General features: G+C 39.1%; 3 protein-coding genes across 7 annotated transcripts in view; 2 read left to right on the forward strand and 1 right to left on the reverse strand.

The window, feature by feature from the left end:
- LOC133618886 (cullin-3-B-like) overlaps positions 1–5,040 on the forward strand; it is a 33,939-nt gene extending 28,899 nt beyond the window's left edge. The window contains exon 17 of one of the 2 annotated variants that reach the window (XM_061979681.2): positions 4,829–5,040. In XM_061979681.2, coding sequence (XP_061835665.1) covers positions 4,829–4,849 — 21 coding nt within the window. In that variant the 3' untranslated portion in view covers positions 4,850–5,040. Of the gene's footprint in view, positions 1–1,157; positions 2,073–4,828 lie in introns of those variants that run through there. The other variant, XM_061979679.1, reaches the window with a different exon arrangement.
- dhrs12lb (dehydrogenase/reductase (SDR family) member 12-like b) lies at positions 4,573–14,089 on the reverse strand. Its single transcript, XM_061979682.2, has 10 exons — positions 13,910–14,089; positions 13,510–13,643; positions 10,348–10,430; positions 8,577–8,672; positions 6,965–7,046; positions 6,835–6,896; positions 6,659–6,763; positions 6,506–6,596; positions 5,050–5,187; positions 4,573–4,971 (listed from the first exon to the last, which is right to left on the reverse strand). Exons 1-10 carry the CDS (start codon positions 13,963–13,965, stop codon positions 4,820–4,822), a joined length of 999 nt encoding a protein of 332 aa, XP_061835666.1. The 5' UTR covers positions 13,966–14,089; the 3' UTR covers positions 4,573–4,819.
- A 1,426-nt stretch (positions 14,090–15,515) lies between these two features.
- ap1s3b (adaptor related protein complex 1 subunit sigma 3b) overlaps positions 15,516–24,847 on the forward strand; it is a 29,722-nt gene continuing 20,390 nt past the window's right edge. Inside the window, exons 1-4 of one of the 4 annotated variants that reach the window (XM_061979678.2) lie at positions 15,516–15,698; positions 21,321–21,499; positions 21,613–21,676; positions 22,596–22,733. In XM_061979678.2, coding sequence (XP_061835662.1) covers positions 15,696–15,698; positions 21,321–21,499; positions 21,613–21,676; positions 22,596–22,733 — 384 coding nt within the window. In that variant the 5' untranslated portion in view covers positions 15,516–15,695. Of the gene's footprint in view, positions 15,699–21,320; positions 21,500–21,612; positions 21,722–22,595; positions 22,734–24,847 lie in introns of all 4 variants that reach the window. The other 3 variants (XM_061979676.2, XM_072915180.1, XM_061979677.2) reach the window with 3 other exon arrangements.

Genomic DNA, 24,847 nt, shown 5'->3' on the forward strand with positions numbered 1-24,847 from the left:
TACACACTGCAAGTATATATATATACCGTATTTTCCGCACCATAAGGCGCCCTGGGTTATAAGCCGCGCCTTCAATGAACGGCATATTTCAAAACTTTGTCCACCTATAAGCCGCCCCGTGTTGTAAGCCGCATCTAACTGCGCTAAAGGAATGTCAAAAAAACAGTCAAATAGGTCAGTCAAACTTTAATAATATATTAAAACCAGCGTGATGTGGGCGCGCATGGAATCGTATATCAACATGGACGAAGCTGCGTGAAAAAAGCCACCCGGCCTCTTTGCGTAAACTTAAACTTACCTTAACCACTCGCTCATCTTTTCTTCATCCATCCCTTCGAGTTAGCTTTTATGATGACGCCGGCTGGAAAGGTCTCTTTTGGCAAGGTCTTCCTTTTGAATATCTCCATGGGTGGAAGTTTCTGGCCATTAGCATGGCAAGCTAGAACCACAGTGAAGGATGACTTCTCATTCCCTGTGGTGCGAATATTCACCGTACGTGCTCCCGTTGTATCCACAGTGCGGTTCACAGGAATATCAGTTGCTGTGAAATAGTAATCCGTGTGCGGATGGAGAGATTGCGTCTTTTCATGAACCGGATCCCTGTCGCTTAGTAGGAGCCATTTTGTGGTCTTTACAGATGTAAACACACAAAGGAAATGAAACGTACGGTAATATCCGCGTGCTTTTTCTTCTACGCGGGCGGGTGGTTGCTTACAGTAGAAGAAGAAGCGCTTCCTGTTCTATGGGGGCGGGTGCTTACCTTGGCGGTTGCTTGCGTAGAAGAAGAAGTGCTTCCTGTTCTACCGGGAAAAAAGATGGCGGCTGTTTACCGTAGTTACGAGACCGAAACTTTATGAAAATGAATCTTAATATTAATCCATATATAAAGCGCACCGGGTTATAAGGCGCACTGTCAGCCTTTGAGAAAATTTGTGGTTTTTAGGTGCGCCTTATAGTGCGGAAAATACGGTATATATAATGTAGTAACAAACGCCTTCATAACAATATGTAATATGTTTGATATACACATTGCAAGTATATATAAAACGTAGTAACAGACATCTTCCTGACAATATGTAATTATGTATTTATCGTATTTTGGTCATTTTAATCATTGCCGAAACTAATTCCTCAGCACATTTATTTATGTTCCATAGCAGCGCACGTCCGACTTCTGGCAACTGTGTGTCCTACTTCCGGAAACAAAGGCATGTGGGTTTTCTAATGGCAGATTCAGTAACAAACAACGAAGAAGACTATTTTTGGACAAATGAGGATTCAATAACTTATCTTTTTGAATCTGGATATGGAGGATGTACTACAGCTCTAGAAGCCAGCACGAAGGAAGAGTGAGACATTGATGCCGAGATAGTGAGGTGAAAGTGGCTTTAAGCTGCAAAATGTGATATTTTGAAGCCGTGCTATTTTGACATAAATGGAGTGCTTACCCAAATAAACCGGTCGAAAAAAACATCCAGAGCCAGCTGGATAGACAACTGTCCATCAAGTGAGTCACACTTTATATTAATCATGATACACGCAGCACGTCATGCGTGTTATAATGACAGACAGCATACACTGCCTGGCTAGATGTGTACAAACAACATGAAATAATACTTTACAGATACTGTAATATGATTGTTTTTCACTCAGTACAGATGGTCTTTTTGCAGTGTTGTGTATTACAAACTCAAATGTGTTTCGTGTTGACGCAGTTGCTAGCTTATCTCTTTCCGTAGCTAGCTTTTACGGCTAATACCGTAGCACGGCCATGTGTTACTATGATAGAAAAATAGTTCCTCAGTGTTTCCTCTTACAATAACAATGTCGCTACAGTTCGGTTAGTATACAGGTTACAGAACGTAAATGAAGTATTGTTGATGTTTTTTGAATGCATTTTCAAAGTGACTTAAGAGGTACAATTGATTGCTACCATTAGCTGCATTGCTAGCTACCTAGAACGAGCTGATTTTTACATGTTACAATGCAAAAAACCCCAATCTTTTTTCTTCTTGTCTCACATTGATTGTGAATGATGGGCACATTTTCAAATAAAGTGCAGTTCCTTTTTAAGTTGAGGTGCCACTGTAATTTAGAAATTAAACTTAGATATTACTTTGCCACTCCATCACCCTCATGTTCCTCGTTATGCACTTGTCATTTTGAGGTGTGTTTGAGCTTTTTATTGGAAGGGATACAGCTCTGTGTTAGGTAGGTAGGTAGGTAGGTAGGTCTTTATTTTCATTGCACAAGTACAACAAAACTTTCTTTTCAGCACAAACCCGTTCAGGATTAGACAAACAGTGTACAGGGTTACAGAACAGGAACGCTGATGGGTCGCCACAAGGCCCCCGTAAAACATGGGAAAAAGGTCAACACTGGGCGAGGATGAGTAAAAAAATACAATCTCGACTGTGTTCCTAAGGGGGCCCAGTCTGGAGTGGGAAAAAAAAAGCTCCATAGCAAAGCACATATACATGTTACAACATACATCTCCAGACTTGCAACAGAGGGGAGGGAGTGGGGGCTATGGTGGCAGGCTGCAGCTCTTCAGGCGCTGCTCAGCTGTCCATCACCCCTAAGGGATTCGCGTCAAGGGCGTTGGATAGGGGCTGGGGTATGTGTATGGCGTATATATTTTGTGGATGCATGTGTGTTTGTAAGCCTGCTGCGTGTCTCTGTTTCGTGGCCTTGATGTCGTGTAGTCGCTAGTCCAAAGTCAACAACAGGTGTGTCTCCATGAGAGACAGTTTGTTGTGTCTTCGCCGCACTGTCCTTTGGGAGAGTCTCGAAGCCAGGAAAACAATCCAAGTTAGTTGTGAGTGAAAATACAATTTAAATACAAACCCCGTTTCCATATGAGTTGGGAAATTGTGTTAGATGTAAATATAAACGGAATGCAATGATTTGCAAATCCTTTTCAACCCATATTCAATTGAATGCACTACTAAGACAAGATATTTGATGTTCAAACTCATAAACTTTTTTTTTTTTTTTCGCAAATAATAATTAACTTAGAATTTCATGGCTGCAACACATGCCAAAGTAGTTGGGAAAGGGCATGTTCACCACTGTGTTACATGGCCTTTCCTTTTAACAACACTCAGTAAACGTTTGGGAACTGAGGAGACATATTTTTTAAGCTTCTCAGGTGGAATTCTTTCCCATTCTTGCTTGATGTACAGCTTAAGTTGTTCAACAGTCCGGGGGTCTCCATTGTGATATTTTAGGCTTCATAATGCGCCACACATTTTCAATGGGAGACAGGTCTGGACTACAGGCAAGCCAGTCTAGTACGCGCACTCTTTAACTATGAAGTAACGTTGATGTAACACGTGGCTTGGCATTGTCATGCTGAAATAAGCAGGGGCGTCCATGGTAACGTTGCTTGGATGGCAACATATGTTGCTCCAAAACCTGTATGTACCTTTCAGCATTAATGGTGCCTTCACAGATGTGTAATTTACCCATGTCTTGGGCACTAATACACCCCCATACCATCACAGATGCTGGCTTTTCAACTTTGCGCCTATAACAATCTGGATGGTTCTTTTCCTCTTTGGTCTGGAGGACACGACGTCCACAGTTTCCAAAAACAATTTGAAATGTGGACTCGTCAGAACCCAGAACACTTTTCCACTTTGTATCAGTCCATCTTAGATGAGCTCAGGCCCAGCGAAGCTGACGGCGTTTCTGGGTGTTGTTGATAAACGGTTTCCGCCTGGCTTAGGAGAGTTTTAACTTGCATTTACAGGTGTAGCGACCAACTGTAGATACTGACAGTGGGTTTTTGAAGTGTTCCTGAGCCCATGTGGTGTTATCCTTTACACACTGATGTCGCTTGTTGATGCAGTACAACCTGAGGGATCGAAGGTCACGGGCTTAGCTGCTTACGTGCAGTGATTTCTCCAGATTCTCTGAACCCTTTGATGATATTACGGACCGTAGATGGTGAAATCCCTAAATTCCTTGCAATAGCTGGTTGAGAAAGTTTTTTCTTAAACTGTTCAACAATTTGCTCACGCATTTGTTGACAAAGTGGTGACCCTCGCCCCTTCCTTGTTTGTGAATGACTGAGCATTTCATGGAATCTACTTTTATACCCAATCATGGCACCCACCTGTTCTCAATTTGCCTGTTCACCTGTGGGATGTTCCAAATAAGTGTTTGATGAGCATTCCTCAACTTTATCAGTATTTATTGCCTCCTTTCCCAACTTCTTTGTCACGTGTTGCTGGCATCAAATTCTAAAGTTAATGACTATTTGCAAAAAAAAAAACCTGTCAGTTTGAACATCAAATATGTTGTCTTTGTAGCATATTCAACTGAATATGGGTTGAAAATGATTTGCAAATCATTGTATTCCGTTTATATTTACATCTAACACAATTTCCCAACTCATGTGGAAACGGGGTTTGTAGTTCCAATGTTTAGATTTGGAGAGCAGAGCAAAAAAAGGCAACAAGAAAGTTAAAACGAGACCAGACAAGGAAGCAAGCAGGAGAGGAAAGAGGAGCGTCCGCCCTCGATGAGTGCCAGTGAGAAACATGTACATTGTTGAAGTGTGGTTCCCCAAATGTCGGTAGCACTCATGCAGCCCTGGACCCCTACGTCTGACATAGGCAAGACAGTCATGCCTGTGTTGTCTTCGGTGTAAAGTCAATCTCTACGAGCTGGACACGAACTAGGTAGTACTCTTGTTGAAATTTGTTTAGTGAAATGTTGTGGAAAATTAGATATATTGTAGTGTAATTGTACTGGAGTTAACAAAACATGACCATTGTGTACCATTCTTCAGTAATTGACTTTATTGGTTGTATTATACTAGTTGGAGGCTGCTGGGTCCTAGTGGATCAGGCAGGGACTGCACAGCTTTGGCCAGAATCTCCAGATGACCGATGAAAGTCAGAACCTCCACTGTAGAGCTGCGGGTCCAGGCCAGAGGCAGGTGGGTAGAGACGGGCGTGCGATCTGCAACACGGACCCCCATTTGTGTGTCATGCAGGAACAAGTGAAGCGGAAGATTTAAGTTATGAAAATGATGCCTACCTTGAAAGAACTGCCCGCTTTGGGTTCTGCCGGCAGCTCGGGACAAAGCCAACCACACCACAGTGTCGGCCCCTTGCTCCGCAGTGCGCAGCCTGTCTCCCATCATGCTGTGGAACTGGGGCATGGATGTGGACACGGCTGAAAGTGGGAAGGCCGTGGTTTTGTAAGGTTGGGACCAGGGTAGTACGGTATAGCGGTACTCGTATAGTACCGCAATACTAATGAATCATATTCGGTACTATACCACCTCTAAAAAGTACCGGCCTCTCCCCTACCCCCCTCCCTTACAGGCATGACATTGCTGGTTTTACGAGGAGCATGTTCGGCAGCGCACACACACGGAGTACTTACAAACAGACACTGTGTAGGCAGAAAAGGGAGAATGGATGCATTTTGGTCTAAAAACTAAAGATAAAGGTGAAGTTATAACACTGAAACACCCTCAGGAAGAGGTGCTTTAAGACATGGCTACCTAGCTAGCAGCTAATGTCCATCCGCAGTCGGCGGTGTTTTAGCTACTTCTAAATAACTAATCCTCGCCTCCATGTTGACAAAGTAAGTTTCTTACAAGTACTGGAGGACGAGGAATAGCTAAACATGCTTCACTACACACAATAGGAGGATACAATAGCTTACTGGCGTCACAATGTACACAAACGCCATTGGTGGATCTACACTGTAATGATACCAAGTACAGGAGCGTATATAGTTGATGCTACTATGATTACATCGATATTTTTTAGCATCACAAAATCTTTGAATATGACCAATGTATGATCCTGCAACTACTTGGTATCGGATCGATACCTAAATTTGTGGTATCATCCAAAACTAATGTAAAGTATCAAACAAGAGAAGAATACGTGATTATTACATTTTAACAGAAGTGTAGATAGAACATGTTGAAACAGAAAATAAGCAGATATTAACAGTAAATGAACAAGTAGATTAATAATCCATTTTCTACCACTTGTCCTTTTTAATGTTGACAAAACAATAGAATGATAAATGACACAATATGTTGCTGCATACGTCAGCAGACTAATTAGGAGTCTTGGTTTACTTACTAATAAAAGACAAGTTGTCTAGTATGTTCACTATTTTATTTAAGGACTAAATTGCAATAACAAACATATGTTTGTTAAAATAAAGCCAATAATGCTATTTTTTGTGGTCCCCTTTATTTAGAAAAGTGTTGAAATACATTTTGGTACCGGTACCAAATTATTGGTATCGGGACAACACTAGATGGGACACAATTGAGCAAATTTCACAGAAAAACGAAATCTGGAACAGTATGGTATGTTGTGATGTGGTAACAATTGATACAGTTGCAATCTGTGTCACTATCTGGCCTTCTTGATACAGTCCATCCTCAGTGCAATATGACATCATTACCATTCAAATTGGCATATATCCCTCCCGTATTAGATGAACATAGCAGTTGAATGAGTACCTGGTGTATCGACCCAGCCGGGCTGCATGACCGAAAAGTGGATGTCAGAGTACTCTTTGGCCCACTGCTCTGTCAGCACCACCTGCTGCCTCTGAGAGGAACAGCAACGCAAGACTCACAACAATTGTCAATGAAGGCACAGACTATACCTACTTTGTTCTGGGCGTAGACCATGACGCCGTCAAAGTAGCCTTTATCCGACTGTAAGTCATCAATCTGAAGCTTCTGGACCAGCATGCCTCCTGACGACACGGTGATCTAAACAGAGACACAAGTGTCCAGACACAAAGGTGGCACTGTGGAGTCCGCCATGATGTGCCCCTTCATACCACCCTTGGGTCCCGGCTCTTTTGTAGAAGTGGTATGAGACCCTCGGTGAGAAGATACGTGCCTGAAGAGACAGACCAACACCGTATTCAAGCCTAACTCCCAAGTATAAAGACTACATGGAGGTCTTACCCATGGTGTTGATGGCGAAATTCTTCTCCAGGCCTTCGTCGTTCACCTCTCTCTTGTGAACCATACACCCTGCATTGTTTACCTGTGGAATGTACTGTCCTGTTTATCCAAATAGAAGACTATTACCCTGAAGACTGTACACACTATGGAAAAAAGTCTCTCAAAGGCTGGGCAAGTTAGCAGATGGCAAATTAAAGTTAAAGTACCGCTGATAGTGCTGATTTTAAGATAATAGTGTTCAATAAAGTAAGTTGTCAAAGTAGTTAAGTAATATACAAAACCAGTCAAAAAAAACACATTTTATAATTTGTAAATAAAAACTGAATGCAATGATTTGCAAATCCTTCTCAACTTATATTTAATTGAATAGACTACAAAGACAAGATATTTAATGTTCCAGTTGAGAAACTTGTTTTTTTGTTTGCTCCTATAACAGTCCAGATGGTAAATAAGCAGGGTCGTCCATGATAACGTTGCTTCAAAACGTTATGTACCTTTCAGCATTAATGGCGCCTTCACAGATGTGTAAATTACCCATGCCTTGGGCACTAATACACCCCCATACCATCACAGATGCTGGCTTTTCTTTTCCTCTTTGTTCCGGAGGACACAACGTCCACAGTTTCCAAAAACAATCTGAAATGTGGACTTGTCAGACCACAGAACACTTTTCCACTTTGCATCAGTCCATCTTAGATGAGCTCGGGCCCAGCGAAGCCGGCAGTGTTTCTGGGTGTTGTTGATAAATGGCTTTCGCTTTTCTAGTGTGTGTGACAATAATTGGTTCTTTAACTTTAACGTATAGTAGAGTTATAACTTGCACTTACAGATGTAGCGACTGACTGTAGTTACTGACAGTGTTTTTTTGAAGTGTTCCTGAGCCCATGTGGTGATATCCTTTACGCACTGATGTTGCTTTTTGATGCAGTACCGCCTGAGGGATCGAAGGTTCGTAATATCATTGCTTACGTGCAGTGATTTCTTCAGATTCTCTGAACCTTTTGATGATATTACGGACTGTAGATGATTAAATCCCTAAATTCCTTGCAATAGCTGGTTGAGAAATGTTCTTAAACTGTTGGTTAATTTGCTCACGCATTTGTTGACAAAGTGGTGACCCTCGCCCCATCCTTGTTTGTGAATGACTGAGCATTTCATGGAAGCTGCTTTTATACCCAATCATGGCACCCACCTGTTCCCAATTAGCCTGTTCACCTGTGGGATGTTCCAAATAAGTGTTTGATGAGCATTCCTCAACGTTCTCAGTCTTTTTTGCTACTTGTGCCAGCTTTTTTGAAACATGTTGCAGGCATCAAATTCCAAATGAGCTAATATTAGCAAAAAATAACAAAGTTTACCAGTTTGAACGTTAAGTATCTTGTCTTTGCCGTCTATTCAATTGAATATAAGTTGAAAAAGAATTCGCAAATCATTGTATTCTGTTTTTATTTACCATTTACACAACTTCACTGCTTTTGGGGTTTGCATATTTTAATTGCAGTCTACCAGTTATTTAAAAAAAAAAAAAAAAAAAAAAAAGGTTAATTCTGTCTTTGTTTTTCAAAAAACTATCTTATATTCACTTCATTATGTCAAGATTGTGTCTACCTACCAAGACGTGTAAAGATGAATACTGCTTCTTGAAGGCCTCAGCAAACTGCCAGACTCTGCGTGACTCTGACAAGTCCACAATATGGACGTATACTTCCTGCAATGAAGACAGCAGTTACTTCTTTTTCATATCCATTCATAATGACTATAAACACCTGCAATCACTAATTAGTAGGATTACGCAACCTCTGTTTTCAACTTTCCTTGGGAATTAACAGGACTGTAGGGATCTAGACTAGAAGATAGACGACAGCAAACCCAATGTTTTTTAATCAAACATGTCACAGCATAGTCCTACTAAAAAGAACACATTTTTATGCAACTTGGAATTGGATTGGATACGCATTCTCATTTGATGACCGTGTGTCTAAATGTTTGACTGGTCTTGCATCATCACACACCAGCATGAAAAGGTACAGAATAGGGTTGTACCAGTACCAAATGTATTTTGATACTTTTCTAAATAAAGAGAACCATAAAAAATGACATTATTGGCTTTATTTTAACAAAAAATCTTAGGGTACATTAAACATATGTTTATTATTGCAATTTAGTCCTTAAATAAAATAGTGAACGTACTAGACAACTTGTCTTTTAGTAGTAAGTAAACAAACAAAGGCTCCTACTTAGTCTGCTGACATATGCAGTAACATATTGTGTCATTTATCCTTCTATTATTTTGTCAACATTATGAGGGACAAACTGCAAAAATGCATTATTAATCTACTTGTCCATTTACTGTTAATATCTGCCTATTTTCTGTTTTAAACATGTTCTATATACACTTCTGTTAAAATGTAATAATCACTTATACTTCTGTTGTTTGATACTTTACATTAGTTTTGGATGATACCACAAATTTGGGTATCAATTTGATACCATGTCACCAAGGTCATATTTTAAGTTCTCATGTGTCCAGGGATGTATTTCCTGAGTTTATATACATAATATAAATCTTAAAAAAACAAAAATAGATTTTGTGATGCTAAAAAAATATCGATGTAATCATAGTAGTATCGACTAGATACGCTCCTGTACTTGGTATCATTACAGTGGACGCCAGTGAGCTATTGTATCCTCCTACGGTATCCTCCTATGGTATGTAGTGAAGCATGTTTAGCTATTCCTCGTCCTGCAGTGATAATGCTACTTGTAAGAAACATACTTTATTTGTCGCCATGGAGGCGAGGATTAGTGATTTAGAAGTAGCTAAGACTGCGGATGGACGTTAGCCGCGAGCTAGCTAGCCATGTCTTAAAGCACCTCTTCCTGAGGATGTTTCAGTGTTATAACTTTACCTTTATCTTTAGTTTTTAGGCCAAAATGTGTCCATTTTCCCTTTTCTGTCTACACACTGTGTCTGCTTGTAAGTACTCCGTGTGTGTGCACTGCCGAACATGCTCTTCTGCTCGTAAAACCAGCAATTGCACGACGTGACGACGCGCCGTCATGCCCGTAAAAAAAAAAGGGGAGGGGGGTCGCAAATATGAATTATTAGTATACCGGTACTAGTATAGTACCGGTATACTAATGAATCATTCCGTACAACCCTAGTACAGACACACAAAATTCTTTATTCCCAGTGGGTCAGCTGTGTCCAAAGTGCACCCGGGGTGCCATTTATGACCAACATTGGCATGATTTTAGCATCTTTAATGTACAAAAGTGTATCAAAACTTACTAAAAGCACGTCTAAATTCCAGGACCAAGTTTATTGGACAACATGCTTCCAAAAAAAATAGTTGTATAATATGCTTAAAAACAATACTTACAGTATTACCAGATTCATGAATAATCTCCTCCTTGGCCTCTTCAGCTTTATCTTTATTCCTGCACACCATGTGCACTCTACCACCTGCAAACCATTCATTTTTTTTTAAATCAAATGAATCCCACTTTTGAATTTGGATTAATCACAACCAAAGTAATATTTTGACACAAATGCATTCTTTGTCACAATGTCATAAAGGATTTAAAAAAAAAAAAGTGGGTTACTTGACTGCACTACATCTATTTGGTCAAAACCTGAATAGTTGTACCTAAACTCCCATTGGCATTATTTTGTAGTGAAACTTGCCAGCGAGCACACCAGCCGGGGTCTCCACATTCATCTTTTTTGCTGACGTATGCTTTGACCTGATCCCTGACCTTGTAACCCCCTGCTCAAAAACAATTGTGTGATTAATCTGCTTACATACAGTACAGGTCAAAAGTTTGGACACACCTTCTCATTCAATGCGTTTTCTTTATTTTCATGACTATTTACATTGTAGATTGTCACATCAAAACTATGAATGAACACATGTGGAGTTATGTACTTAACAAAAAAAGGTGAAATAACTGAAAACATGTTTTATATTCTAGTTTATTCAAAATAGCCACCCTTTGCCCTGGATACTGCTTTGCATACTCTTGGCATTCTCTCGATGAGCTTGAAGAGGTAGTCACCTGAAATGGTTTTCCAACAGTCTTGAACCTTTTGAAGCTCATCGAGAGAATGCCAAGAGTGTGCAAAGGGTGGCAATTTTTTGAAGAAACTAGAATATAAAACATGTTTTCAGTTATTTCACCTTTTTTTGTTAAGTACATAACTCCACATGTGTTCATTCATAGTTTTGATGTGACAATCTACAATGTAAATAGTCATGAAAATAAAGAAAACGCATTGAATGAGAAGGTGTGTCCAAACTTTCAGCCTGTACTCTATAGTACAAATTTCGTTAAATACAAACATAAATGAAACCAATTCTAAAAATATTTTTTTATTTTCAGATTGTATTTAGCTTGAATATTTCTATGTTAATTTTATTTCATTTGCTTTGTTCTCTAGTTACTTTCGTTTTTAGTGCAGATGCTTCAAAACAGCCAGGTTACAATATAAAATAGGTTATGATATTAATCGTGATCGATATGAAAAAAACAATGATCTTTCTTTGACAGCTATTTAGACAATATACTGCTATAAAAGCTGTGCCCTGACTACTTTTAAGTATAATCAGTTATAATTTCTCATTGTCCTTTGAGAAGCTATTTAGTTACAAACCCCCTTTCCATATGAGTAGAGAAATTGTGTTAGATGTAAATATAAACGGAATACAATGATTTGCAAATCATTTTCAACCCATATTCAGTTGAATATGCTACAAAGACAACATATTTGATGTTCAAACCGATAAACATTTTTTTTTTTTTTTGCAAATAATCATTAACTTTAGAATTTGATGCCAGCAACACGTGACTAAGAAGTTGGGAAAGGTGGCAATAAATACTGATAAAGTTGAGAAACACTTATTTGGAACATCCCACAGGTGTGCAGGCTAATTGGGAACAGGTGGGTGCCATGATTGGGTATAAAAACAGCTTCCCAAAAAATGCTCAGTCTTTCACAAGAAAGGATGGGGCGAGGTACACCCCTTTGTCCACAACTGCGTGAGCAAATAGTCAAACAGTTTAAGAGCAACGTTTCTCAAAGTGCAATTGCAAGAAATTTAGGGATTTCAACATCTACGGTCCATAATATCATCAAAAGGTTCAGAGAATCTGGAGAAATCACTCCACGTAAGCGGCATGGCCGGAAACCAACATTGAATGACCGTGACCTTCGATCCCTCGGACGGCACTGTATCAAAAACCGACATCAATCTCTAAAGGATATCACCACATGGGCTCAGGAACACTTCAGAAAACCACTGTCACTAAATACAGTTGGTCGCTAGATCTGTAAGTGCAAGTTAAAGCTCTACTATGCAAAGCGAAAGCCATTTACCAACAACATCCAGAAACGCCGCCGGCTTCTCTGGGCCCGAGATCATCTAAGATGGACTCATGCAAAGTGGAAAAGTGTTCTGTGGTCTGACGAGTTCACATTTCAAATTGTTTTTGGAAATATTCGACATCGTGTCATCCGGACCAAAAGGGAAGCAAACCATCCAGACTGTTGTCGACAGAAAGTTCAAAAGGCAGCATCTGTGATGGTATGGGGGTGCATTAGTGCCCAAGGCATGGGTAACTTACACATCTGTGAAGGCACCATTAATGCTGAAAGGTACATACAGGTTTTGGAACAACATATGCTGCCATCTAAGCACTGTCTTTTTCATGGAGGCCCCTGCTTATTTCAGCAAGATAATGCCAAGCCACATTCAGCACGTGTAACAACAGCATGGCTTCGTGAAAAAAGAGTGCAGGTACTTTCCTGGCCCGCCTGCAGTCCAGACCTGTCTCCCATCGAAAATGTGTGGCGCATTATGAAGCGTAAAATACGACAGCGGAGACCCCGGACTGTTGAACGACTGAAGCTCTACATAAAACAAGAATGGGAAAGAATTCCACTTTCAAAGCTTCAACAATTAGTTTCCTCAGTTCCCAATCGTTTGAGTGTTGTTAAAAGAAAAGGTGATGTAACACAGTGGTGAACATGCCCTTTCCCAACTACTTTGGCATGTGTTGCAGCCATGAAATTCTAGATTAATTATTATTTGCAAAAAAAAAAAAGTTTATGAGTTTGAACATCAAATATCTTGTCTTTGGAGCATATTCAATTGAATATGGGTTGAAAAGGATTTGCAAATCATTGTATTCCGTTTATATTTACATCTAACATAATTTCCCAACTCATATGGAAACGGGGTTTGTAAATCACCTTAAAAGTTGCCAAAAAAAAAGATTAGCGGATTGCAGAGTAAATTTTTGTGTGCATCAACAAAACAGATATCTTACTGCAGTCATTTTGATGGTGGGTGTATTATCATGAGGGTTAGGGCAGAAAGTAGGAAAATAAAAGAAAACACATTGAATGAGGAGAAGGTGTGTCCAAACTTTTGGCCATATGAATAATGCGATATTTTTTCTGATTAACAGCGTGAATTATTGCATTCAATTTGACATAAAAGTCCATAATGGGGAAAGGTTCATCTCTTGGGTGTGCACAGTACCTTTCTTGGCTATAGCCATGGCGGTCGCCTTCCCAATCCCACTGTTTGCTCCAGTGACCATGAAAGACCGTCCCACAACGGACACGTCCGTGTCCTGGGGCTCAAAATCTCGAAATGCCGCTTCATATCCCTTCCTAAACACAAAGTGCGAGAGAATTTAAACAGATTTTAAAGAGACGATTGTGTTTTTCTTTGATGACGTCATCCTCAGCTGTCAATGGGACTATTGTGATGGCACATAACGGCTAGTGTGTGTGGTGCCACTCGGTGACCAGGCCTTTCATAATTCAGCAACATATGCCTGCTTTCGTTCAGAGATCTACACACCTTTGTATTCATAAACAACAGGACAAATGTGCAACAAAATAAACAAGCACAGATTATTCAGGAGTGGACTGACCTTGTGTAATGGTGTATGCCGTTCAAGAACCAGATGGTGTTTCGGTAGAGGGACATGTTATCAAATGATAACTTTGCACGAGTCTTTCCTGAAGAAGCCAGTTTGCTGCCTTTGCCAACCACTGTGACAGATGAGCGTCACATGAGGCCGGCCCAGGCGGGGGGGGCGGGGGGGCGATGGTCGCGTCACAGCGCCCTCTGCTGCCGACACTGCGCGGTACACGAAACCCCTGTTTTCATTTTTATTTTTATTTTTAGGGCCCGCCATGGCCCATTGCAAAAGGACTCCCACAGGGAGTCCTTATGCAATGGGACATAAGGACCTATTGTTATTCGTCCGTTTTATTCTTTATTATTATTATTCTTTCTTATTCTTCCGCCGCCTCTTCGAACACTAATTTGACCCACTTAACATGCTTCAAAACTCACCATATTTGACCCACCCGTCAGGACCTGCGAAAATTGTCTTTCAATAAAAAAACCTAACCGCAAAAATCAAAATTGCGCTCTAGCGCCCCCTAGAAAAAAAAAAAACTAGACTGCCTGTAACTCCCACTAGGAAGGTCGGAAAAACATGAAACAAAATCCTCTATGTAGGTCTGACTCAGACCTAACTTTCATAATGGTACATTCTCGGGCGAAAATCAACAGGAAGTTGGCAATTCCCCCTTCAAGACAAAAAAGTACTAAAAAAAGTCACTTTTGCCTCTTTGAGCTTTAATTAGACCCCCTTAACATGCTTCAAAACTCACCAAACTGAACACACACATCAGGACTGGCTAAAACTGTGATGTAATGAAAAAACCTAACCCCAAATCCAAAAATTGTGCTCTACAGCAATTTTTTTATAAAACGCTCAAAAAACTGCTCCTCGGAAGAAAAAAAGTACCAAACTGCCTGTAACTCCCACTGGGAAGGTCAGAGAGACATGAAACAAAAACTTCTATGTAGGTCTCACTTAGACCTACATTTCATAAATTGACAACCCCCAGCAAAAATCTACAGGAAGTTTGCTATTCCCCCTTCAAAACAATTTTTTTGGAAAAACCGGTCACCTTCCTTCAAAATCTATCTCTGAGAGCGTTTGTCGTTTCGCCTTCAAACTAACACAGGTGAGAGATAAACCCCTTGTGATTAAAAGTATAGATGGGATTTTTAATACCTGCTCCGGTTTTGATTTTATGACCTTTCAAAGACCCGCTGCACTGATGCTCCTGCGGTGCTGTTTTTCTAAGATGGCTGCTCAAAAGCAGGAAGCACCAACGTGCCCACACAATGCAGACAAGGTAGGTACACTAGACAAAAGTCTTGGGACACTTCCGACTAAAAGTAGACAAAAGTATTGGGACACTTAGGACTAGCACCTGCCAAATACGCGGGCCCGTCCAACGCTGCTTGCAGCTTTAATTTTATATACATCTTTATTTATAAAGTTAAACATTTACAAACAAACATATGAACAAGAACAACCAAACATGTTTCCCTGTTTTCGTCTCTTGTTTGTTCAAGTGCGCGGCAAAAGTCACGTGATCTTTTAAACTTCCTGCAGCGCGACATCCAATCCGGGTGGCAGGTGCTCGAGGTGTGCGCTGACTCACTCAGCAGGCGCCGCCCGGTGGCCAGGAAGGGGCGGAGCTTAGCAACTTTCACTCAGGCTGCTGCCAACGGACGGTGGACGAAGGCTGTCGATTAAGGTTATGCGTTCCAAAAGGATATATTGACCCTTTGTGGGGGTTAAAATACATTTTTTTTAAATCACTTTGGCACCTTTACGGCTGGCTGGCAATATGGTGAGTGAGCCATAATGATAAAGTCTAACACCTGTTTGCACCTGTCGTCGCCGCCAGAAATGATGTTTTCATGCTATTTCCGGTTTGTGTTTATTCTCAAACCATGTCGCCAAAGTTTCTACTTTTGTGTGGTTTCAATTCGTTTAAATGTTGTGTTCCTTATGTCTGACTTCATGCTATAATGTATTCCAACAGGCCGTTCGGTTAAACGGGTTTGGTCACTTCGCGTCGACTTGGTGGCTTTCCGCCTTCATTTGCATGTCACGTGACACAGCTCCTATCGCTATCCATATCAAGCGCCTCCTCCACGCTGAAGTCCTCCTGAGAACCAGAAAATACAACTTGCATTTTTGTTTACATTATATAATAGTCTTAGGTGGAAAAATCAATATGCCACAGTGGCGTTATGCAATGTCCTTTGCTGTTGACAACGGTATCTAATACCAATTATTTTATCTGCTGTTTAGTGAATTGGCCAAGACTTATTTATTAAATAGTAAAAATGTACTATGCATAGTAGTTTAAAGCTCAATTTACCAATATTTTATATTAACATTGGACTTTTGTGCATTTCATGTTGTGTTCATGGTATCCTATTACAAAACCAGTGAAGTTGGCAAGTTGTGTAAATGGTAAATAAAAAGAGAATACAATGATTTGCAAATCCTTTTCAACTTATATTCAATTGAATAGACTGCAACGACAAGATATTTAATGTTCAAACTGAGAAACTTCTTTTATTTTTTGCAAATAATCATTAACTTTGAATTTAATGGTAGCAACACATTGCAAAAAAGTTGTCACAGGGGCATTTTTACCACTGTGTTACATGGCCTTTCCTTTTAACAACACTCAGTAAACGTTTGGGAACTGAGGAGACACATTTTCGAAGTGGAATTATTTCCCATTCTTGCTTGATGTACAGCTTAAGTTGTTCAACAGTCTGGGTTCTCCGTTATGGTATTTTAGGCTTCATAATATGCTGCACATTTTCAATGGGGGACAGGTCTGGATTACAGGCAGGCCAGTCTAGTACCCGCACTCTTTTACTATGAAGCCACGCTGTTGTAACACGTGGCTTGGTATTGTTTTGCTGAAATAAACAGGGGAATCCATGATAATGTTGCTCCAAAGCCTGTATGTACCTTTCAGCATTAATGGTGCCTTCACAGATGTTTAAGTTACCCATGCCTTGGGCACTAATACACCCCCATACCATCACAGATGCTGGCTTTTGAACTTTGCGCCTAAAACAGTCCGGATGGTTATTTTCCTCTTTGGTTCAGAGGACACGACGTCCACAGTTTCCAAAAACAATTTGAAATGTGGACTCGTCAGACCACAGAACACTTTTCCACTTTCAGTCCATCTTGAGTGATCTCTGGCCCAGCGAAGCGACGGCGTTTCTGGGTGTTGTTGATAAATAGCTTTCCTTTTACATAGTAGAGTTTTAACTTGCACTTACAAATGTAGCGACCAGCTGTAGTTACTGACTGTGGATTTTGTGAAGTGTTCCTGAGCCCATGTGGTGATAACCTTTACACACTGATGTCACTTTTTGATGCAGTACCGCCTGAGGGATCGAAAGTCATGGGACTTGCTGCTAACGTGCAGATTCTCTGAACCTTTTGATGATATTACAGACCTTAGATGGTGAAATTCCTTTCAATAGCTGGTTGAGAAATGTTGTTCTTAAACTGTTGGACAATTTGCTCAGGCATTTGTTGACAAAGTGGTGACCCTCGCCCCATCCTTGTTTGTGAATGACTGAGCATTTCATGGAAGCTGCTTTTATACCCAATCATGGCACCCACCTGTTCCCAATTAGCTTGTTCACCTGTGGGATGTTCCAAATAAGTGTTTGATGAGCATTCCTCAACTTTCTCAGTCTGTTTTGCCACTTGTGCCAGCTTTTTTGAAACATGTTGCAGGCATCAAATTCCGATGAGCTAATATTTGCAAAAAATAACAAAGTTTACCAGTTTGAACGTTAAGTATCTTGTCTTTGCAGTCTATTCAATTGAATATAGGTTGAAAAGGATTTGCAAATCATTGTATTCTGTTTTTTCATTTACCATTTCCACAACGTGACAACTTCACTGGTTTTGGGGTTTGTATATTTTGATACTGATACAAGAAGCAGCTTTTCTGCATCTTACAACTATCCTTTACGTTAAAATATAGTCTTAGCCAGTCCTCATGTCCACCAAAAAGGACAATAGAAATGTGTTTTTTTTCAGTATCTTTAAAAATGTTTCCAAAACTACTGATTAAATACCCGCGCTCAAAACCCCCACTCAATTTTCCACCTTTAGCAACAAAATAACTGCATGAATTAAGTAACTCTCTTCGTCAGTCAGCCATTTTGGGAAGGCAGATCTTTTATTTCAGTTCCGTTCCGTTTCAGTTTATTTGGAACATGCATACGATACAATGTAATGCAATTTTATCCCATTTCCTTGGTCTCTGTAACAGAACAGTGAATAAATAAGTAATATACCACAGTAAGTAAACAGATATTAAATACATAAACAATCTTTATCTCAAAAGAAAAAAAAAGGGTTTAAGATGTTCATCATCATTTTTGCTCTGTGTACTTTGTGAACACTTGTAGTTTGAACAGTCTCTTAAACTGAATCATATTGGTGCTTTCTTTGATTACTTTGCTTAATCCATTTCATCATGCGATTCCACATACGGATATGCTAAAGGTTTTAAGTGTTGTACATGCATACAGATGTTTTAAATGAGATTTTCCTCTATTTCATTGGACAAATCAAATAATCAAATACTGCACAACACATTTTACTGTTGTGGGGTTTTCTGAATTTGGTAAAACGCTTGTTCCTTACAGAGGACAACCATGCTTTGCTGCATTTCAGGATATTTATGTTTAACCAACCTTACCACTATTTACACAATACTTTCCTTTTACTGAAAAAAAGTGAACTACACAATATAAAGCACATAGTTTATGCTTACCTTTAATGATTGCTGCTGATAATTTGTAACTTATATTTTAACTCTCTCCTGCAGTAATGGTTCACCCTACAAGGTAGCCAACTAACCGTATTTTTGGACTATAAGGCGCACTTAAAATCATTTCATTTTCTCAAAACTCGACAGTGTGCCTTGTAACCCGGTGCGCCTAATATACGGGATAATTCTGATTGTGCTTACCTACCTCGAAGCAATTTTATTTGGTACATGGTGAAATGATAAGTGTGACCAGTAAATGGCAGTCACACATAAGAGCAACGTTCCCTCTAAGGTGTGCGCCTGCGCAATTGCGTACTGCTCAAGCGTCCTCTGCGCACAGCAAATATATGCCGCGCACCAAATCAAATCTCATCTGAATTCTAAACAAAATAAACACATTTATTCTGTATAATAATTATGTATATATAAAAACTTCTATCTCGAAAAACTAGTCGTACAAACCAGGCCAAAACCAACTTGTCATCTGTCACCAAGCATAGCACTAAGCCACTGGTGCGTTTATGGCCAAACAAAAAGTCGGACAACTCAAACACCACACAAAGTTACACTATGACTCCTCAGTCATACGTGTGCTTATTCTACTGTCATTTATTATTAATGTTCATTTATTTATATTAATCATGGAATGCTGTTACTAGAGAAAGTTACAGGAATGCAAACTTCATCTTATGTTTACATTTCATTGTGCAACATTAGGATGTTTAAGGGGAACTAAATGTGATCTCTGAAAGGGGTACCAATGATTTCCAAAGCAGGACCCCCACCCAGACATATTGTACAATACTAATCCATAGCTTATGAAAAACAAGATTTATTTGATTTTCATTACAAGTGGGCCAAATCACTAATATTACAAAATAATCTCATGAAAATGACTCCTCTCATTTGAGTGTTATAATAAAAGATTGGTTTGAGACAGATGTGCTGCTGGTATTGCCACGTGTGATGTTGCTCACATGTGCTCCACTGAATGCTCAGGGAGTTTTTGTGTTTGCTCAGACACAAGACCAATTAGAGGGAACATTGCATAAGACAGTGGTTCTCAACCTTTTTTCAGTGATGTACCCCCTATGAAATTGTTTTTTAATTCAAGTACCTCCGAATCAGAGCAAAGCATTTTTGGTTGAAAAAAAAGAGATAAAGAAGTAAAATACAGCACTATGTCATCAGTTTCTGATTTATTAAATTGTATAACAGTGCAAAATATTGCTCATTTGTAGTGGTCTTTCTTGAACTATTTGGAAAAAAAGATAGGTTTTTATTTATATTTAAAAAGGATTTTTGAATTGTTGCTATATTTAGAATACCGGTATTTAAAAAAAGTCACACGTACCCCTTGGCATACCTTCAAGTACCCCGAGGGGTACGCGTACCCCCATTTGAGAACCACTGGCATAAGAGATACGTGTAGACTGCAATATGACTCAAGTAAACAACACAAACATTTTATATGTTCCATTGAAAATATAGAACATTACACACGGCGCTCAAAAATCTATCAAAATGTTTTAGTACGACTTGGGTAAGCGTTGAAGCCGCACCGCTTGATGGATTGTACTGTGCTTCAACATACAAGTATTATTATGGTGTGTGTATAAGGTAAGACATATTATCTGGTGTTTTGTTTCGCAATATTAGGCAAAAGCAACGTTTCTTACCTTCTGGTACCTGTTGATCTGTATTTGGGATCTGCATAAGTACTGAAAATGTAGTCGTAGTCGATAAGTTTCTTCTTTTTCTCTATCTTTTCAACCTCCGCTGTTGTCATTTCTAATATAAAGTGGTGTAAAATTCTTACTTATATATGTCAGTAAACCCGCCAAGAAAGCAATAAAACATACCAATATAGTGAAATGATTACATTACGCACCCAAGGAACTTTAGTTATTAGAGAGTTACGGTCGGACGTTTTTTCACGGGACACATTTCGGGTGTTGTTGCACTAGTGAGCCACGGATGAGGAGATGCTGCTCTGTTATTTATTGAAGTAAAGTCTGAATGTCGTTAAAACAGTTAGCTCCATCTTTTGACACTTCTTCCACTTCCGTCCTTGCACGCTACACCGCTACAACAAAGATGATGGGGAGAAGATACTGTCGAAGGTGAGCCACGTAAATAAGACCGCCCACAAAACGGTGCATCCTGAAGCACCTGTCAGAAAGTGACTTGAAGATGATCTGTAAAACATCATCTATGCAACATTTTGACCAAAGAACCATTATTATATGTTATGTAGACCACAAGGAAGTATTTTACATTTAGAAAAAAGTCATAATATGACCCCTTTTAATGCACCTTATAATCCGGTGTGCCTATTGTATGAAAATAGACCTGACTAAACCTGCGCGAAAGGGACAAGCGGTAGAAATTGGATGGATGGATAGACCCGCTCATCGGCAGTGCGCCTTATAATCCGGTGCAGCCTACGGTCCGGAAAATACGGTACATCTAGGTAATTGTGTATAATATAAACATGCTCAACAATTATACTTCATCTTGTACCTTATATCTACCGGATGTTTTGCTGACTTATAAAAGTGACTGCAGTCTGGTTTATGATGTCCTCTGGTAAAGAAGACCTGCCTCCGTTCTTCCCTCCCCGCTGTGTGTCCATGTCATCAGATGCGCTTCCTGCTACTCTTCAGCCGCCAGGGCAAGTTGCGTTTGCAGAAATGGTACACGCCCATGTCTGATCGGGAGAAGAAGAAGATCATCAGGGACATGACCACGGCCGTGTTGGCACGGCAACCACGCTCCTGCAACTTCCTGCACTGGAAGGACTTGAAGATTATTTACAAGAGGTGGGCGGGGCTCCTGCATTCTTGCCTAACCTCTAAATACACACCTATTGCAGAGTATATCATATATCAATATGCTCTTTTAGCCTAAAACGCTCCCTTTTTTCTCTTTGTAGATACGCAAGCTTGTATTTCTGCTTGGCCATAGAGAACCAAGAGAACGAGCTGCTGGCACTTGAGGTCATTCATCGCTATGTGGAGCTGCTTGACAGATATTTTGGCAATGTACTTCTTCCATTACCTTTTTTTATATCACAAGTGTCAAACTCAAGGACCGCGGGCCAGATCTCGCCACCCACCTCATTTTATATGGCCCGCAAAATGTGTCAGTAAAATACCTTATATTTTCTTTCTTTACTTTCTTATTTTTTTCCTAAAGGTATTAGGGTTTTTTTTCTTGTTTGACAGGGAAAAACATAGTGTGCAATATTGCAACAAATACTATATAATCTAACTTTTTTGGTCAAAATCCAAATAAATACTTAAATATCTGCTTAACTTATGATTTCGAAGCAAGTTATCTATCAAATTGTACACTATAAAAATGACCAATAGAATTTACTGTAAAATTTAGGGAGTTTTTTTACAGCACATTACTGTAAGTTGAAAAAAAAAAAAAAAAGACCCATATTGGTTTTTGTACAGTAAAATTAAGTCGCCTGAGCTGTCAGTTGTTTTGGGTTTTTTACTGTAAAATCCACGGTTGATGATTTTATGGTACCACATTTTGTTATGGTAAAAAACTGGCAGCTGAGTTGCCAAAATACAATTAAACAGTGGTACTGTATTTCTATTTACAGTAATATGTTGTAATAATAATAATAAAAAAACACCATATATTTTACAGTAAAAGTCTGGCAACTATGCTAGTTTTTTTTCTGTAAAAAACAGTGGTAAAGTCCACAGATTTTTTTTACTGTTTATGTAAAAATGTTTTTAAATATTTAAATTCATAGGCAAACTCGATAATTATTCACTGTTACTGTTAGCCATGAATGCTGTGTGGCCCTCAATGAAAACAAATTTGACACCCCTTCTCTATATAAACAGTCGTCCATTCTACACTGGTCCTTATCTATGTTTCGTTGTCTCCTCTCAGGTGTGCGAGCTTGACATAATCTTTAACTTTGAGAAGGCCTATTTTATCCTGGACGAGTTCCTCATGGGAGGAGAAATACAAGAAACCTCCAAACAGATTGTGAACCGCTCCATTGAAGCCTCAGACATGTTACAAGAGGTGAAACCACACATCACAAACACAGCTCCAGGCTCACAAGTGTGACATGAGCGTCTGTTGCGAGGCTCCATATCATTAAAAACACCAGTTTCAAAGGCAGCCAACTAAAGCGCTTTAATTTTTCTAGTTTATTTAGTATGAATCGTCCTAAAAAAATTACCAACTGTACTGTTTTGGACTAGGTTACTGTATAACATGTTCATTTGTGTCCTCTTTAAAATAGTTTTTCTTTTTCTTTTTTTAACACAGAATTTATATAATTGTTTTGCTTTTGAATTTTTTGAACTGATATTTTTTTTACATCAAATTATGCTGACAATTTTATTGAATAAACATTTGTAAGCAAAATGTTTGTTTTTAAAAATTCAGTTTTATAAAATTTCACTTGATAAAAATTCAGTGCAGAAGTATTGACAGCAGGTCCGTGTCACGTGACTGCACACTTGACACCTCATTGGCCGGTTCTACAGACACCATTGGTTGCTTCAGTCTTAATTTACCGGAACTTGTGTTAAAACAACAAATACTTTTTGCAATTTAAAAAAAATATTTTTTTATAAACTGAATTTTTAAACACATGCATTTTGCTGCCAAATCTTTATTCAATAAAAATTGTCAGCATAATTTGATGTAAAAAAATTCAAAAAGAAAAAAAATTTTCAGTGTAAAAGAAAACATTTGGTAAGACACAAATTAACCTCCATAAAATATATCAGTGTATGATTGAATATTAATACATAATACTAGTCCCTTTTAAAAATACATGTCAAAGGTACATTTACATGGACAGCAATAGCCAAACTATTGACCATGACGTGTGTGTGTGTGTGTGTGTGTGTGTGTGTGTGTGTGTGTGTGTGTGTGTGTGTGTGTGTGTGTGTGTGTGTGTGTGTGTGTGTGTGTGTGTGTGTGTGTGTGTGTGTGTGTGTGTGTATATATATATATTCATGTGTGTGTATCTATCTATATATGTTTATGTATACGTGTATAGACAGTATGTATGTATGTGTGTATATATATATGTGTGTGTGTATATATATATATATATATATATATATATATATGTATATATATGTATATATATATATGTATATGTATGTATGTATACCGTATTTTTCAGACTATGAGTCGCTCCGGAGTATACGTCGCACCGGCCGAAAATGCACAATAAAGAAGGAAAAAAACATATATACGTCGCACTGGAGTATAAGTCGCATTTTTGGGGGAAATTTATTTGATAAAATCCAACACCAAGAATAGACATTTGAAAGGCAATTTAAAATAAATAAAGAATAGTGAACAACAGGCTGAATAAGTGTACGCTATATGACGCACAAATAACCAACTGAGAACGTGCCTGGTATGTTAACGCAACACATCATGGCAAGAGTCATTCAAATAACTATAACGTATAGAACATGCTATACGTTTACCAAACAATCTGTCACTCCCGATCGCTAAATCCGATGAAATCTTCTTCCTCGGTGTCGCCTCTGGTATGCGCCCCGCTAGCGTCCTTTCTTTCTGCTGCTCGATTGCTGTTCTCTGCAGCATATTTCACTACTTCCAGCTTGTAATCTGCAGTATATGATTTCCTTTTCGGTGCCATTTTAGTTCAGTCCTTCTCAGTTTTTATAAGTTACCGCCAATGTTGATGTGATCCATTTTAATAGCTCCAGCAGTAGCGTATAGCATATAGCAGTAGCATATCATGACCCACAATGCACTTCTGCCATGACCCGCCCCCGCCGAATTCTTATTGGTTGGCGTGTGAGTGACAATTGCTGACGTGTGTGTGACGATTGCGGACATTTTCTTCGTCGCTCACGCGAATGAGATAAATAATATTATTTGATATTTTACAGTAATGTGTTAATAATTTCACACATAAGTCGCTCCGGAGTATACGTCGCACCCACGGCCAAACTATGAAAAAAACGTCGACTTATAGTCCGAAAAATACGGTATATATGTATGTATGTATATATTTATATATATATATATGCAGTGTTGACGCTAGGAAATCTTTATACAAGTCATAAAAATGGGGTCCCACGGTAAATTTTTGTGGTCACACTTTATTGTAAGCGTTTTGATAACAAATGACAAATGTA

Source organism: Nerophis lumbriciformis, linkage group LG19, assembly GCF_033978685.3.
Source record: "Nerophis lumbriciformis linkage group LG19, RoL_Nlum_v2.1, whole genome shotgun sequence".
Classification (NCBI taxonomy): Eukaryota; Metazoa; Chordata; class Actinopteri; order Syngnathiformes; family Syngnathidae; genus Nerophis; species Nerophis lumbriciformis.

Excerpts from the sequence above, each read along its gene's own strand:
- dhrs12lb (XM_061979682.2), bottom strand. The coding sequence starts at position 13,965 with ATGTCCCTCTACCGAAACACCATCTGGTTCTTGAACGGCATACACCAT. Across the intron at positions 8,673-10,347 it reads TTCATGAATCTGGTAATACT|GAAGTATACGTCCATATTGT; the intron begins GTAAGTATTGTT and ends TCTTCATTGCAG. Across the intron at positions 5,188-6,505 it reads CGGCTGGGTCGATACACCAG|CCGTGTCCACATCCATGCCC; the intron begins GTACTCATTCAA and ends TCCCACTTTCAG.